Source organism: Pseudorca crassidens, chromosome 1, assembly GCF_039906515.1.
Source record: "Pseudorca crassidens isolate mPseCra1 chromosome 1, mPseCra1.hap1, whole genome shotgun sequence".
Classification (NCBI taxonomy): domain Eukaryota; kingdom Metazoa; phylum Chordata; class Mammalia; order Artiodactyla; family Delphinidae; genus Pseudorca; species Pseudorca crassidens.
In genome coordinates, this window is record NC_090296.1 from 12,852,744 (window position 1) to 12,867,416 (window position 14,673).

The 14,673-nt window shown below is 40.9% G+C and overlaps 2 protein-coding genes across 4 annotated transcripts in view; one reads left to right on the forward strand and one right to left on the reverse strand.

Annotated features, from left to right (window-relative positions):
• Positions 1 to 3,914, reverse strand: part of CPSF2 (cleavage and polyadenylation specific factor 2) — a 30,971-nt gene extending 27,057 nt beyond the window's left edge. Inside the window, exons 1-3 of one of the 2 annotated variants that reach the window (XM_067727413.1) lie at positions 3,761 to 3,912; positions 2,307 to 2,383; positions 57 to 117 (exon numbers count right to left, since the gene is read on the reverse strand). The gene's annotated coding sequence lies outside the window, so the exon portion shown is untranslated. Of the gene's footprint in view, positions 1 to 56; positions 118 to 2,306; positions 2,384 to 3,760 lie in introns of both variants that reach the window. The other variant, XM_067727409.1, reaches the window with a different exon arrangement.
• Positions 3,915 to 3,997: 83 nt separating this feature from the next.
• Positions 3,998 to 9,398, forward strand: NDUFB1 (NADH:ubiquinone oxidoreductase subunit B1). 2 transcript variants are annotated; one of them, XM_067727492.1, is made up of 3 exons: positions 3,998 to 4,150; positions 8,207 to 8,351; positions 9,289 to 9,398. In XM_067727492.1, exons 2-3 carry the CDS (start codon positions 8,212 to 8,214, stop codon positions 9,323 to 9,325), a joined length of 177 nt encoding a protein of 58 aa, XP_067583593.1. In that variant the 5' UTR covers positions 3,998 to 4,150; positions 8,207 to 8,211; the 3' UTR covers positions 9,326 to 9,398. The 2 variants fall into 2 exon arrangements, with proteins under 2 accessions (XP_067583593.1, XP_067583582.1); XM_067727481.1 differs by having other exon boundaries at positions 4,018 to 4,242.
• Positions 9,399 to 14,673: the final 5,275 nt, after the last annotated feature.

The window sequence follows — 14,673 nt, forward strand, 5'->3', positions numbered from 1 at the left end:
TTACAATTGCTTGTAATATAATAAAGCTGTATCTTTATTAGACAGTCTTTACTTACTGGTATCTCAGTCGTATATAGGATGAAACACCATGAATTCAAAGAAAGAGTTCTTTAAAATCTAAAAAATAAAGAAATAAGAGTCTCATGAATGCGGTATAATGATTTACTTCTGTTTTTAATTACAGTATTTAACGTCTATGTCTTGCCCTAAGGTGAAAACCTGAGCAAATAGAATAACATATGCTCCTTTTTTTTTTTTTGGCCGTGTGGCGAGGCATGCAGGATCTTAGTTCCCTGACCAGGGATGGAACCAGTGCCCCCTGCAGTGGAAGCACAGAGTCTTAACCACTGGCCCACCAGGGAAGTCCCTATATGATTCTTTGTTAAAAAAAAATAAATTTGTAGGGCTTCCCTGGTGGCGCAGTGGTTGAGAGTCCGGCCTGCCAATGCAGGGGACACGGGTTCGTGCCCCGGTCCGGGAAGATCCCACATGCCGCGGAGCGTCTAGGCCCGTGAGCCATGGCCGCTGAGCCTGCGCGTCCGGAGCCTGTGCTCCGCAACGGGAGAGGCCACAACAGTCAGAGGCCCGCGTACCGCGAAAAATAAATAAATAAATAATAAATTTGTCATAATTTTAGGAAGCCTAAACTTACATAAAAAAATAGGACTAAGATAATAAAAGACAAAAATAAATAACATGAAATTGGCTCTAATCAGGGGCTGAAATATGCGGCTTAGGAAATAAGATTTTAAAAACTGACATTAGCTTATGTTATTGAGAATCAGAAAAGAGGTGGGATCATAAATTATTCGATAGGTAAGGACTGGTAGGCCGTGGGCAGAAAGAGACAAAGAGAAAAAGCTATTCAAACAGGGGAATAACATGATAAAAGGCATAAAACAAAAACTTAGAGTACCAGTGACAAAAGTAGCCTGGCACACTTTCATATAAGCAAAAAATTAAGGAAAAGTCCTAATGAATAGAAAAGGGCCAGCTAATGAAAGGCCTTAGAAACTTTGGACCCAGTTCTAATTGTTGAACAGAGAACAGGCAACAAAGAGACATTTTAAGATCACTTATCAAGTAAGATGACGTGATACAGGTAGTTCTGTATTTTAGAAAAACTAGCTGGGGTACATGATTAGATAAAGAAGATAGAGAAAGCAAGGAGATAAAAAAGGAGAGTATTTAGGTATTTAGCAGCACACTTCCTCCTTTCAACTTTGCTGGTTCTATTTTGAGACTAAATTTCTTTAGACTCAAATGTACCTTATAACTCTATGACATGACTTCTTAATTGTTATCTAAATAACCAAGGCTTGAAACACTCCTTGTTTTATTCCTTCCTTTACTTCTTGAACAGACTATTACCAACTCCTGATTATTTCCCCCTGAGAATGCCTTGTACATTTATCATTCCCTTTCCATTCCTACTGGAAGTACCTTAATACAGGGCCTCGTTACCTTACATTTCGGTTTCTGTTTCTTTGCCTCCAGCCTTTCCTTCCTTCATCTCAACGTATACCTTACTACCAGATTAATCTTCCAAAACACCCCTGCACTTAGGATCCCTTGCTCAGAAATCTCTGAAGGCATCCTACTGCTTGAAAAAGCAGAACCTGAATGCCTTAACTGGCAATGGAGGGAGCCGGCAAGCTGCTCTGACATCACCATTGACTATCATCATTTTAAGGCCCAGCTCAAATCCCACTTCCTCACTAATCCATCATTAGTCTAGACTAGAACAGCTCTGTCCAACAAAAATATAATGCAAGCCAGATATATAATTAAAAAATTTTTTCACAACCACATTGAAGTTTCACAGGTGAAATTACTTTTATTTAATATATATATATCCAATATATCCAAAATATTATCATCTCAACATGTAATAATTAAAGAAATTATTGAGATATTTTTTTGGTACTGAGCCTTCAAAATCTAGTGTGTATTTTATAATTACAGCACATCACAATTCGAACTAACCACAATTTCAAGTGTGCAATAGCGACATGTAGCTAGAGGCTACTGTAATAGCAGAGATTTCTAGAATCTAAAATCAATGTTTTGGACTGTAGAGCATTGTGCTTTGCCACTCTTAAAGTGCAAGTTGGCACCATACTATTCTGTACATGTCTTAGGCTTTATTTAATGGTATCACCAACCACTTAGTCTCCCAGACTAAAAATTCTGAAGTCACCCTCTTATCACCACTTTGGCTGCCACCAGTTGAATCCTATTTGATATTTCAGAAATGTCTGACATCCTTTACTATCCTGCCTCAAAGGAGGCATTCATTACCTTACCTGAATGATTGCAATTTCCTCTCATCTAGTTTTCCTGTTCCAAGTTGATCTTCCACACAGCTATCAGAGAGACCACCCTAAAAAACAAATTTCCTCATGCCCCTTCCTTGTGCAAAGCAGTCCTTGACTTCCGGCTAAATACCGAATAAAATCTAAACACCTTCCTTGGAAAGCAAGGTCCTTCACAACTTTACCTCAATCTCCCTGTTGCTTCACCAACCGCCCTTACACTGCATGCTCAAGCGCATTCATTCTCCCGCTCTCCCTAAGCATGCCAAAACTTCTCAAGTCTCTGCATCTCTGTACTGCAGCCACGGATGACCTTCTCCTGAGCTTAGTACATTCCTTTTGACCCTTCCTGACCCAACTCAAATACTTACTCCTTTATAAAGCTATTTTGGTGTCTCCAGGCAATGTTATTTATTTTTAGCTAGCAAAAGTAGGCACAAAGAACATATGCTGAATGGACGTTAAACGTATGGGGGAAGAGTAAAAGTGAATCTTTTTAACTCCAATACCAAGCACAGCGCTCAAAGCAACATAAATGTGTACTGAAAGGAATGAACCTTCACCATATTATAAATTCCTTCCGGGCAGTGACTTCTGACGGATACCATTTCGCCTTAATTATCTATCAGTTAATTGCTCTCTCAGTAACGATCGTGCATGTTGATGACAACTGAGGGGAACCATGCAAAATCTACGGGAAAACGAAAGAGTCTGGGTTAGCACTGGAGCTCAAGTGAGAAAAGTCTCCTTCTGGTCAATTCCGGGAGAGCACGGGTTTCACAACACGGTCAAAGGGGTTCTAAAATTAAAACTTAGGGCATGGGCAATGATAACGCAGGCTCGCCTGGTCACAGGAAGCCAGCCTTGCCGGAGTTAAAATTATTCTGACCTGTTTACTGAAGAGCATGTAAATAGAGTAATGATGCTGGAAGCGCTCAAAGGAGATGCTGGGGCGGGGGGGGTGCGGAGGGCCGAGGCTGTTTTAACAAAGCACTGTAATGTCTTAAAGGTCTTTGAAGTCGATTAACTAAAAAGAACGCCTACTTTGTGCCCAGTAGTCTCGTGATCTCTCAACCCGAAATGACGGGAAGACCCCGAGCGAGGAAGCTGAGAACAAGGTAGCCACAATGCTAAGAAGCCAAAGCTGGCGTCCAGCAACGAGAGACTGAAAGGCCGGAGGGAAACAGCAAAAAGGAGAAAAGGAGAGTCTGGGAGTGAATCGTAGGAACTGCCACAAAAGACCGAGAGCTTTAGACACTTGGAGAAGTCACTCTCTTTCCCTCGCTGAACACTTCTGCCAGAAACGACCGGGACAGTCGCACCCGCAACCCTGGGGGAACGTCCGCGGCGGAGACCGGGTCGGAGTCGAAGCCAGGCTCTCCCCGAGGGCCGAGACGTTCCCTCCCCCATGCAAAGGCGCACTGCTTTCTTCCGCCCCCACTTGCCTCGTCAGTCCTCCCCGAACGCCGTCCACTGCCCTTCCCAACCCTTAGTCGCATCCAGGTTCAAGAGCGAGAAAAGATGAGGTTGGCTCAGCAGCGCCGGTGACGATCAGGCAGCAGAAGCCCCTCTATGGCAGCCGCCATTTTGAAACTGGAGGCGATCCGCGGAGGCGGGGAAACCCAGGGTGATACCATCTTCGGGGGTGGGAGGGACTAAGCTGGAGGAAGGAGGTGGCATTTACACCGAGTCTCGTCACCTGGGGCCGAAGTTTTATTTTTACAGAATTTACAATGTGTTGAAGCTAAAAGAAATATGAGAAGAGTCAAGCAGTGAAGGAAGAAGAGGAATAATTTATCGGAGCCACCCCTCCCTTCGAGCGGGCGCGGCGAATGGTGGGTACCGAGGCCGCAGCTTCCGCCGGCGCCGGTGGCTGGGCTCACCGCCGCCCTAGGTCGTGGTCTCGTTGTTGTTCCCGAGGCTTCAGGTGGGTCCAGGCTCTCGGGAGGTCGAGGCGGCGAGAGTCCTCTTTGTTCAGGCGGGGCGGGTGCACCTCTAGGAAAGCCCTCAGCGGCGGTGTGTACCTGCGGGTGGGGGTGGTCTGGGCCTCCCCGAGACTGCAGCGGCCCACCTTCCCGAGGCTTCCAGCGAAGGAGAGAGGGAAAGGCGAGGAAATAGGGATTGCTTTGATGTGGGCGGCTGCGCTCACGGTTCCTGCCTGGCGCCTTTGGGAACGGGTACTCTGAGGCTGCCCTAACTGAAAAATATCTTTAGGTTCACGGCTCCTAGGCTGCAGCGGGGAAGGGACTGCTTCTTCGCGAGCATCTCCGATTGGTCCAAGTTTCAGAGTTCTGCCTTCCTCGTTATTCAGGATTGGAAGCTAACCTTGCTCTCTTCTAAGTCTCCAACCGTCTTGAGCCGACCATTCCACAAAATACACACTTTTTCAAAACTTAGTTTTTAAAAAAGTAATACTTAAAAAAAAAAAAGTAATACTTATGCTTGATTTCTCGGGCGTATACGTCATTAAGACGAGGTTCCAGACCTCAAGGAGTTCCGTTTCTCCATGCATCCAGAACTGCTTTTTATAGGTTAAGTCGACACTTTTTGACCACTACATATAAAGTGCTGTAGGGACTAATTAGAGTAGAATTTATTTTTTTAATGTCTAGTCGTCTGTATTATTCCAGCGTGAATTCAGAGGGGCTTACAAAAATGCACACTATATACAATTTTCTTTTTAGAAGTTAAGCGGAAAAAAATTGGGTTGAAGAAAAGGTAATACAGGCATATCAAATTTTATCGTGCTTCACAGATAATGCATTTTTAACAAACTGAAGGTGTGTGGCAACCCTGCATTGTCAGATGTTGGTTAGCATTTTTTAACAATAATGTGTTTTTTAGTTAAGGTATGTACATTGTATTTTTAGACATAATGCTATTGCACACTTTAGACTCTAGTGTAAACCTAATTTTTATGTGCACTGGGAAACCAAAAAATTCTTGTGACTCGCTTTATCTCTATGTTATGTTCGCTTTATCGCGGTGGTCTGGAACCAAACTCATGATATCTCCAAGTTATGTCCTTATTAGGAAAAACAAGATAAAGCCAAAAGTAAGGTTAATATAAATGTTGACCTTTATACTTACTGTAAGAGACAGTAAAGCACCAATGAGCTTGGACCAAGGATCCAGACTGCCTGGGTTTTAATACCAGTCTGCCACTTACTGCATCTGTGACGTTAGGCAAGTTGATTGTCCCTGGATTTCCTCATCTGAAAAAAATATTCCTACTGCATTGGGGACATTGTATTAGTTAATACGTGTATAGTAATGTGAGGATTACATGAATTGGTGATTGTGAAAAGCATTAAGAACCATGCCTTACAGAGAGTACTCTAAGAGTCAGCTCTTTCTAAAGGTAGGGAAAAAATTTTGGATCATTTTGGTATCAAAGGATACATCATCCGTTACTCAATTCCCTAAGTCCATAAGATAAAAACTAGTTTGTTTTGTTTTGTTTCAGGAATAGCATAGCTACTCCCCAGTTCCAAAGTAAAAAGAAAATTTTTCTTGAGAGATCTTCATATAAAGAAGACACTAATAATATGTACAGTGACGTTGAGGGCACCCCTGTGGATGTCACTCTTTATCCAAGCCTAGACCTGTCTCATTAGAGATTGGCCCAGGTGCTTGCTGCCCTTTGCCCATCAGATGAAGCCATTTTACTGTCTTGAGCCGGTGATCAGGAGCCTGTCTACGTTCCCCCTCCTATCCTTTCTCTAGGGAATCATTCTTGCTCACTTTTTATGTCCATCAATCTTTGTCTTCCCTGGTCATCCCTTTGTCTTTGCAGTGACATATGCAGGATAAATTATGCTGAGTGCCACTGGGTCCCAAAGTCCACTTAGTAGTGGACTGTACAGTTGTAATATGAAATGCCTGTGGGGCTAAGATTTGCCATTTATGTCTTTGGGATGGAATCAGGCTTCCATCATGGTAGTTGAATCCTGTAGAGTCTCTGTGAGAGCCTGTATACAGCAGGAGTCTCAAGGTCTTGGCTCATCTCTTCTGCTTAGAGTAAAGCCAGACAGAATTGCCTTCTGGCCCTGTTAGAGGAGTGCCAACAGTAATGGCTTATAGCCCACAGGTGGCCATGGGCTTATTTAAAAAGTCTTGGGCTGAGAGTCAGGAATTACTTTTTTTGTTGATTAAATACAGTTATCTTACAGTCAGCTGTGCTGAGTGTTAGAATTGACACCTCTTAAGAAACTTGAGGAACCTAATAAGGACAGGTGGGAGAATAGATGACCCCCAGACTTCTCTAGAAACCTATATTGTCTAGTATTTTGTAGTTTAGTGCTTTCCAGGTTACATCATTTTATTAAGGCATGCATTGTTATTCCCATACTTGACTGGCTCAAGTTTATAAAACAAGTGGCTAACTTGATCGGAATCACAAAAAGTACCTAAATGTTTATCAAACAGTATTTAAGGATCTAAATGCAAATAATGCTACTTAGGGAACGTACAATGCTAAGAGAACCACCATCTTCTAGGAATAAGGTAAGATTGGTTACCCTTACATTTATATGTCCAAGAACTATTTGCAGCAAATCAGCTGGGGAGTTATTTCAAACATCTCATTTACTTACATCATAATTTTCTAGATCAGTGATATTCAGACTGGAATCTGCTGTGTGTAATATTACACTCTGTGAAAGACAGTATGTCGTAATTTTGTGACTTAACTTCATGTCTATTTCCTAACCCAGTGCCTTTAGATAGTAAAGCTTGAGAAATAAAGAATCAGAATGTGTGTGAGAACCAGTATCCTAGAAAGAGCAGCAGGAATCCAGTCTACATAATCCTAGCAGAGTTCAGTGCTAAGCCCTTTTGTTAGCAGTAATGTATTATCTTTCTATGATGTTGTCCTGTCTTCTCAGCCATAATATAGGATTTATTTATTATAGATTGATGTGCATACATATGTATTTTTATTTCATCTTTAGATACAAATTTTTACAGAAAATTGATGATTCAACTGTGTTTTTATTGAATTACTGCAAATTCATTTTCCATATGATGACTTCTAGATCTTCTATGAAGAAGTCCTCCTCTTCTGCCTTTTAGAAACTCTTCTTAACACTTAAAAAGTCTTAAGTACAATAAATATCAATTAGGGGAAGGTTCTCTACAAGAGGCATTTGGATATGATAGAAGGAGCTAGAGCTTTGGAATGAACCTGAGTTTGAATTCCAGATCTACACGTAACACCTATTTGGGTTAAACTGTATTCTTACCTGTAAAATAACGATAACAATGTTTCGTGTTATATATTGGACTATATGATGGCTCTGGTACCTAGTAGTCATTCTACAAAAGTAAGTTCCTCTGTCCCCATATGTTTTGTAGAGTCATTTAATTGATATTCAGATCTGTTGTGACATTATTCAATAGGATTTTTTAAAATTTCTCATATGTTTTCATTTCCTTTCAAAAATTAGTTTAAAAAAATAGTTTTCAATAATTACAGCTTGAAAGAATTCTGCTTCTGACAAAATACTATTATATTTGGTTTAACATTGTGAGAGGTTCTAAAAATATTTTACAAATGTAAAGGTTCTAAATCAATACTAGGAGGGTGCAAATACTCAGCTTTTGCAGGTAGAATTTTTTTAATACTCTCTCCATTCCTGTGTTATATCAGATCACTGGTGGAGCTAGAAATAAAAGGTAGTAAATTGACTTCAGTGCAGTATAATTTTTATACTAATCACTGTACCTATATAATCTTCATCAAGTAGATTTTAAGTAGTATACTACATTCTGATGCCAAACAAATGTAAAGAGGCTTATTACGCTTTTAACATCTATATCCTTCCTGTTTCAGATGTGATTTAAAAGATACTTCAAAGGCAGTTATATTTCTGGTCATTTTTTTTTTATAGCATTCATGATGAACTTACTTCAGATTGTGCGTGACCACTGGGTACATATACTTGTCCCTGTGGGATTTGTCGTTGGATGTTACCTAGACAGAAAGAATGATGAAAAGCTAATTGCCTTCCGGAACAAGAGTCTGTTATATAAAAGGTTAGTTTTTGTATTTTTTTATTAAACCAACAGTCAGGTTTTAGAAGTATTCTTCTTAATGTCATTTGTGCCAAAATAAACAGAAGGGGTAATTTTCCCCCCCTGAGGATTTAGTTTTAAGTGATATTATTTTGTAGTCTTGTTTGTTGCTTAATCCTTAGACAAAACTCTATGATTACTTTTGGAATGTAAGTAAGTCTTTAGTTTCTGAACAGGCTATTTCACATCTTTGAAAGTCTTTTTTTTTTTTTTTTTTTTAAGTCAGGGTACATTTTAACCTAGAAACAGTCTTAAACCAGCTTGCCAAAGCCTCCCCTATGTACTTTAACATATATGATCATACACTGTCTTACTTAGGCCATGATGTAGCTGAAAACAATGGCACTAATTGTGGCTTGGTGCTGTGTTCTCAGCAACACTGGTTGAGACCTTTAGACATGGTGGTTGGGTGATCAAATAGCACCTGGCAGCTGCCTTGTCCCACTGTGTCTCTGGAGATGGCACCAGACTTAGAGTTAGCAAGACAGGGTGTCTGCCACTGACTGTGCAGCCAGGCAGGAGGAAGCTCAAGGGACAAGAGAACCAAGCAGCAGCCAAAGGCGTTGTGTAGAGGAGGTTCCAGCCAGGGATTTCAAGAAAGAAAATGAGCTAGAAACAATATAAAAAACATTAAATGAACTCACTGAGAGGATAATTGCTTTCATATAAAGATAGACTAAGAAATTACAGTTCTTTAATCTGGAAAAATGAAGAGATGGTAAAAGTTTAAAATCATGAGAGAATAGAATGAATATGTTGAATCTCATAACTTTTAAATGGGTCAGTTTAATACAATATGAAATACTGAATCCATATTCTTGTGACTTTCCCTTTTATCCTCTCATAAAAGTTTTATTTACACTTTTGCTTTTTCTTCCTTTTTTTTCTTTCCATGCAGGGAATTAACACCCAGTGAAGAAGTCACCTGGAAATAAAGGCTGCTGCTGAATTACAGAATGTTCACAGTTTTTAAATTATAAGAGAAATAAAAACACATTCATTACTTAATTTGAAGACTTTGAAGTGTGATTCTTTTTGTGCTGAAATAATCTTTCCCATTTCAAATAACAGACACTTAGTAATTAAAAAATAATCACTGAATCATATGGCTCAATTTTTCAGAAAAATTTTTTCAAACATGTTCTTCAAAGGCACTCTAAAAGGATAATGCTAGGATTTTATTTGGCAGAAATCAATAGCTGAAAATTTTAGTGACCTTGAATTTAGCAAAGATTTCTTAAATACAATACATAAAGCATGAACCAGTTTTAAAAACCAAGACATTGTACTTTATCAAAATTAAAACTTCTTCAAAAAACACAGTTAAGGGAATGAAAATGCAGCCATAGACTAGGAGAAAATATTTGCAAAACATACACACAACAAAGAACTTATATTTAGAATATGTAAACTCATAACTTACTAATAAGACAACCCGATTTTTAAAAAGCAAAAGATTTTAACAGACACTTCACCAAAAAAGGCATATGAGAATGGCATACAAGCACGTGAAAAGATGCTCAAATCAGTAGTCACTAGAGAAAAGCAAATTAAAACCACAATGAGAAACCACTACACACCTATCAGAATGGTTAAGATTAAGGAGACTGATCTTACCAAGTGTTGGCAAGGGTGTGGAGCAACTGGAACTCACACCCTGCTGGCAGGAATGGAAAATGTAGCTGCCAGAAGTTGCACCACTTTGGAAGTCAGTTTAGCAGTTTCAAGTTAAACATGCACCTACCATACGACCCAGCCATTCCATTCTGAGGTATTTACCTCAAAGAAATGCATATATGCCAAAAGAAAGCATATGTCCACACAAAGACATCTACATGAAAGTTCATAGCAGCTCTACTTGTAATAGCCAAAAATTAGAGACAACCCAAATGTCCATCAACACGGATAGATAAATTGTATTAAATCCATATAATGGAATATTACTACTCAGCAATTAAAAGAAATGATCTATTGATACAACATAGATGAATTCCAAATTAATTATCCTGAATGAAAGAAGCCAGACAAAAAGCACACACTATGTGATTCCACTTATATAAAATGCTAGAAACTGCAAACCATAGTAACAAAGCAGACCAGTGGTTGCCAGGGAGGTCCAGGAAGGGGTTGGAGGAATCATTTTCTTGATTATGGTGATGGTTTCTTGGGTATGTACATATGTCATCTGTTACATTCAACTACCTCTTCTTGGAAAGCAAATTCTGTTTCAGGTAAGCTTGAATTTAGGAGAAGTGAAATTACAATGAAATGATACTCCCTTATCACTGATTCTTTTCAGAACTCAGGACATTTAAAGATGACACACAAATTTTAAAATCTCAGTTGTTTGAAATTCTGTTCAACTATTTGGTTTGGGGTAACAAAATTTAGGCCAGTTTAAAAGAGACAATGTTCAAGAAGATAGATATAACTTTGTGCCATCTTGCTTGTTAACAAAATTTCAATGAGGTAGATTTAGAGATAAGTTGAACTGTCCAAGGTGAAATAGAAGTCTCCTGGAAGTGCATCTGTTTCATGTCCTCTGTCTCCAGGAACTCCTTGATTGGCTCAGTAATCACTGTCTCCTACTGAACTATTGTAATACTTGTCTGTGCCCCCAAAATTTGTACATTTATTCACTTCTATGCACCAACCCTTGTTATAAAGAGTAAGACTCCTTTGACACTCAAAAACTGATAGTCCACTGGCATATGAAGTAGTCAGTCCGGTGTGTTGTAATGAGGGTTTTAATGTAGGCAGGTGCAAGGTATAGTGGTGGCACAAACGGCTTTTCTTCAGAGGACTTTCCGGAAGTCAAGGGAAGCTGTTGTGACTGGAGCAGAGGGAATTCCAGGAGATAAAGCCAGACAGGTCCAGAGCACAAAGAACCTTTTAATCCAGCAATAGGAAGCCACTGAAAGATTTCAAATAGAGTAATACCGTCTAATTATTTAAGGATCCCCCCCAATATAAGCTCTGTGAAAGTTGGACTGTTTGTCTCTCTCATGGTTATAGTCCCAGTGCCTGATACGTAGTAACATTCCATTTGTAAAGATAAACTGGTGAGGTTTGCATTTTTGAAAAATCACTGACAGCACTATGAATTAAACATACTGAAGCTGGAATCAGAAGACCAATTCAGAGATCCTGGACCTGGAATACACAAGAGACCAAGAAGGCTAAGCAGTAGCAAAGCAAACAGAGAGGAAAGAGCCATGAACATGCACATTTGAGGACTGACTGGAACAAAATGTGAAGTGGAAGAATGGGGGGAAAAGAATCAGGAATGATTCTCAGATGCTAGCTTCACTAATTCATTTGAAAGGCATTGACTACAAGATATACAAAGTCAAATAAGACATGGACCCTGCCATCAAGACATTTATAGGGTATTGGCAAAGATGTATGGTCAAACCAACTGTTATGATACTATGTAAAAGGTACCAAGTAAGATACAGGCACATACAGGAGCTCAGAGGAGGGACAGGAACTTTTAAGTTAGTTGAAGAGCCGGGGATGCTTCCTGGAGAGTGTGGTCATTGAGTTGTTTTTGGGTTTTTTTTGTTTTTTGTTTTGCGGTACGCGGGCCTCTCACCGCTGCGGCCTCTCCCGCTGCGGAGCACAGGCTCAGAACGCGCAGGCCCAGCGGCCATGGCTCTCGGGCCCAGCTGCTCCACGGCATGTGGGATCTTCCCGGACCGGGGCAAGAACCCGCGTCCCCCGCATCGGCAGGCAGACTCTCAACCACTGCACCACCAGGGAAACCCGGTCATTGAGTTTTGATGAACAATACGAGTTAACTTATGAAGTTCAAGTTTGGGATGTGCCGAATATCAAGTGGAGTTATCAGAATAGGAAATGCAACAAATCTAATACCCAACTCACACATGGCTTCAGGGGCAAAGCCACACCCAGAATTTGCATTCTGACTTCCAGGCGCTGATCTTTTCATTTTATGATGCTTGCTATTAATCACATACTCAATAGGTCGGAAGGCCTAACAAAACGATTAGTAGTAATTCAACATTACTAAATATTGCCAAGCACTGTTCTACGTGCTAAATGAACAAAACTATACGGTCCTTTGGGGTCATTTACATCCTAATAAGCAATTAGTCACTGTAGAGAGTTGGATCATTACCCTCCAAAATTCAAGTCCACCCAGAACCAAAGACCTTATTTGGAAACAGTTTTTGCTTATGTATTTAGTTAAGTATCTCAACATGAAATTACTCTGGATTAGGATGGAACCTAAATCCAATGACTGGTGTTTTATAAGGGGAGAGGACACAAACAGACACAGAAGGAAGAAGGTCATGTACAGAAAGAGGCAGAAATTGGAGTTAGGGTGCCACAAGCTAAGAACACCAGGAGCCACCAGAAGCTGAAAGAAGCAAGAAAGGATTCTCCACTAGAGGCTTTGGAAAGAGCATGGCCCTGCTGACACCTTGGTTTCAGACTTCTGGCTGCAAGAAGAATAAGAAAATAAATTTTGTTGTTTTAAGTCACCAAGTTTGTGGTAATTTGCTACAGCAGCCTCAGGAAATGAATAAAATCACATATTTTTTCTGAATTAGTAATACATTAATTAGCTCAAAAAAAAAAAGACTAGGGACTCCCCTGGTGGCGCAGTGGTTGAGAATCCACCTCCCAATGCAGGGGACACAGGTTCGAGCCCTGGTCCGGGAAGATCCCACATGCTGCGGAGCAACTAAGCCCATGCACCACAACTACTGAGCCCGCACTCTAGAGCCTGTGAGCCACAACTACTGAGCCCACGTGCCACAACTACTGTAGCCCGCATGCCTACCTGTGCTCCGCAACAAAGAGAAGCCACCACAATGAGAAGCCCGGAAGCCCGCACACAGCAACAAAGAGTAGCCCCCGCTCGCCGCAATGAGAGAAAGCCTGCGCACAGCAACGAAGACCCAACGCAGCCAAATAAATAAATAAATAAATTTATTTTAAAAAAAAAGGACCAAAATTGTATACAGTGAAAAGTCTCCCTCCCACTCTTTCCCCATTTGCCTTAGTTCCCTTACCACTCAAACATGTAACCTCTGGGTTTTCTGTATATTCTTCCAGAGATTTGTAATGCATATGCATGAAAAAAGAAATACATGTTTCTCTATACAGACACATTTTCTTTAAAAAAAAAAATCAGAAAAACTGGTTTGCATATTTTTTGCTTCATGAGACCATGGTTTCTTTCCCCAGTTAGGCCACAATTTCTTAAGAACACAGACTATTTCCAATACAGGACTGTATTTCCAATACAGGACTGTATATGCAGAGACATTGGATAAATGGTTACTGAATCCTCCCCTTGAGAACCTGGTCCTCGCTGGCAGTCTCCTTTCCTTCCCTCCCACTGCCCCTTCTGTCCCTCTGGACCTGCACTCACCAAGGTCACCAGTGGTCTCCATAGCAACACAGTTCAGTTGGCTCTTGTAAGTCCTTATGTTGCTGGACCTCTGGGCAGCAACTGACACTGACTGCTCCTTGAAACATTTCCTTCCTGGGGCTTCCATACGTTACACCTTCCTGCTTTTCCTCCCTTCTCCTAGGCTATGCCTTCTCTACCCTCAGGGCTCTGTGAGATCCTCTTCTCAGTCTCTTCCTTTTCTCCAAGATGATTATATCCACTCCTGTGGTTTCAGTTCCCTTTTTTATGCCAACAGCTCTCTGTTCTACAGCCAAACTATCTGTCTACCTATCTAGTTGTGCTGTTCTTAATCTCTTCATGCCTCAGCTTCCTCATGTATAAAATAAGGATAATAACGCCTACATCAAAGTTTGCTGTATTAAATTCGTTAATACATGCAAAGCACTTACAAGAGTGCCCACCGACAGTAAGCCCTACGTAAATATTAACTCTTATTTTTACACAAGTGCTCAGTATTCAGGGATGTAATGAGAATTTCTGCGCAGGAGGAGGAGAAAGATATTAAATAATTGTATGCAAATGCGATAAAAAGAAGGTACAAGGTAAAATAGAAAACAAAAAGAACATAGAATTCAGTTGGTCCTTATCCAATCCCCCTGAAGCCTAAGAATCCACCGCAATGAGTGGGAAGCGGAGATGATCCTCCACACGGCAGGAGGCGCTGCATCATGCTCCAGCCGGGGGCACAACGGGAGATGGGAGGACGCGCTACAAAGGTCACGTGCTCCGGCGTTTACCGCCCCGGCGTTCACGCCTCTTCGATCCACGTGTCTCGCATCCTCGGGGGTGATTGGTCTACACGAGACACGTGGGCGGGGGTGGCACGAGGCAGGGCGG

What these genes read in the sequence shown, in the direction of transcription:
- NDUFB1 (XM_067727492.1), top strand. Translation starts at nt 8,212, where the DNA reads ATGATGAACTTACTTCAGATTGTGCGTGACCACTGGGTACATATACTT. An exon ending in AAGAGTCTGTTATATAAAAG is followed by an intron (nt 8,352 to 9,288) that starts GTTAGTTTTTGT and finishes CTTTCCATGCAG; the next exon opens with GGAATTAACACCCAGTGAAG.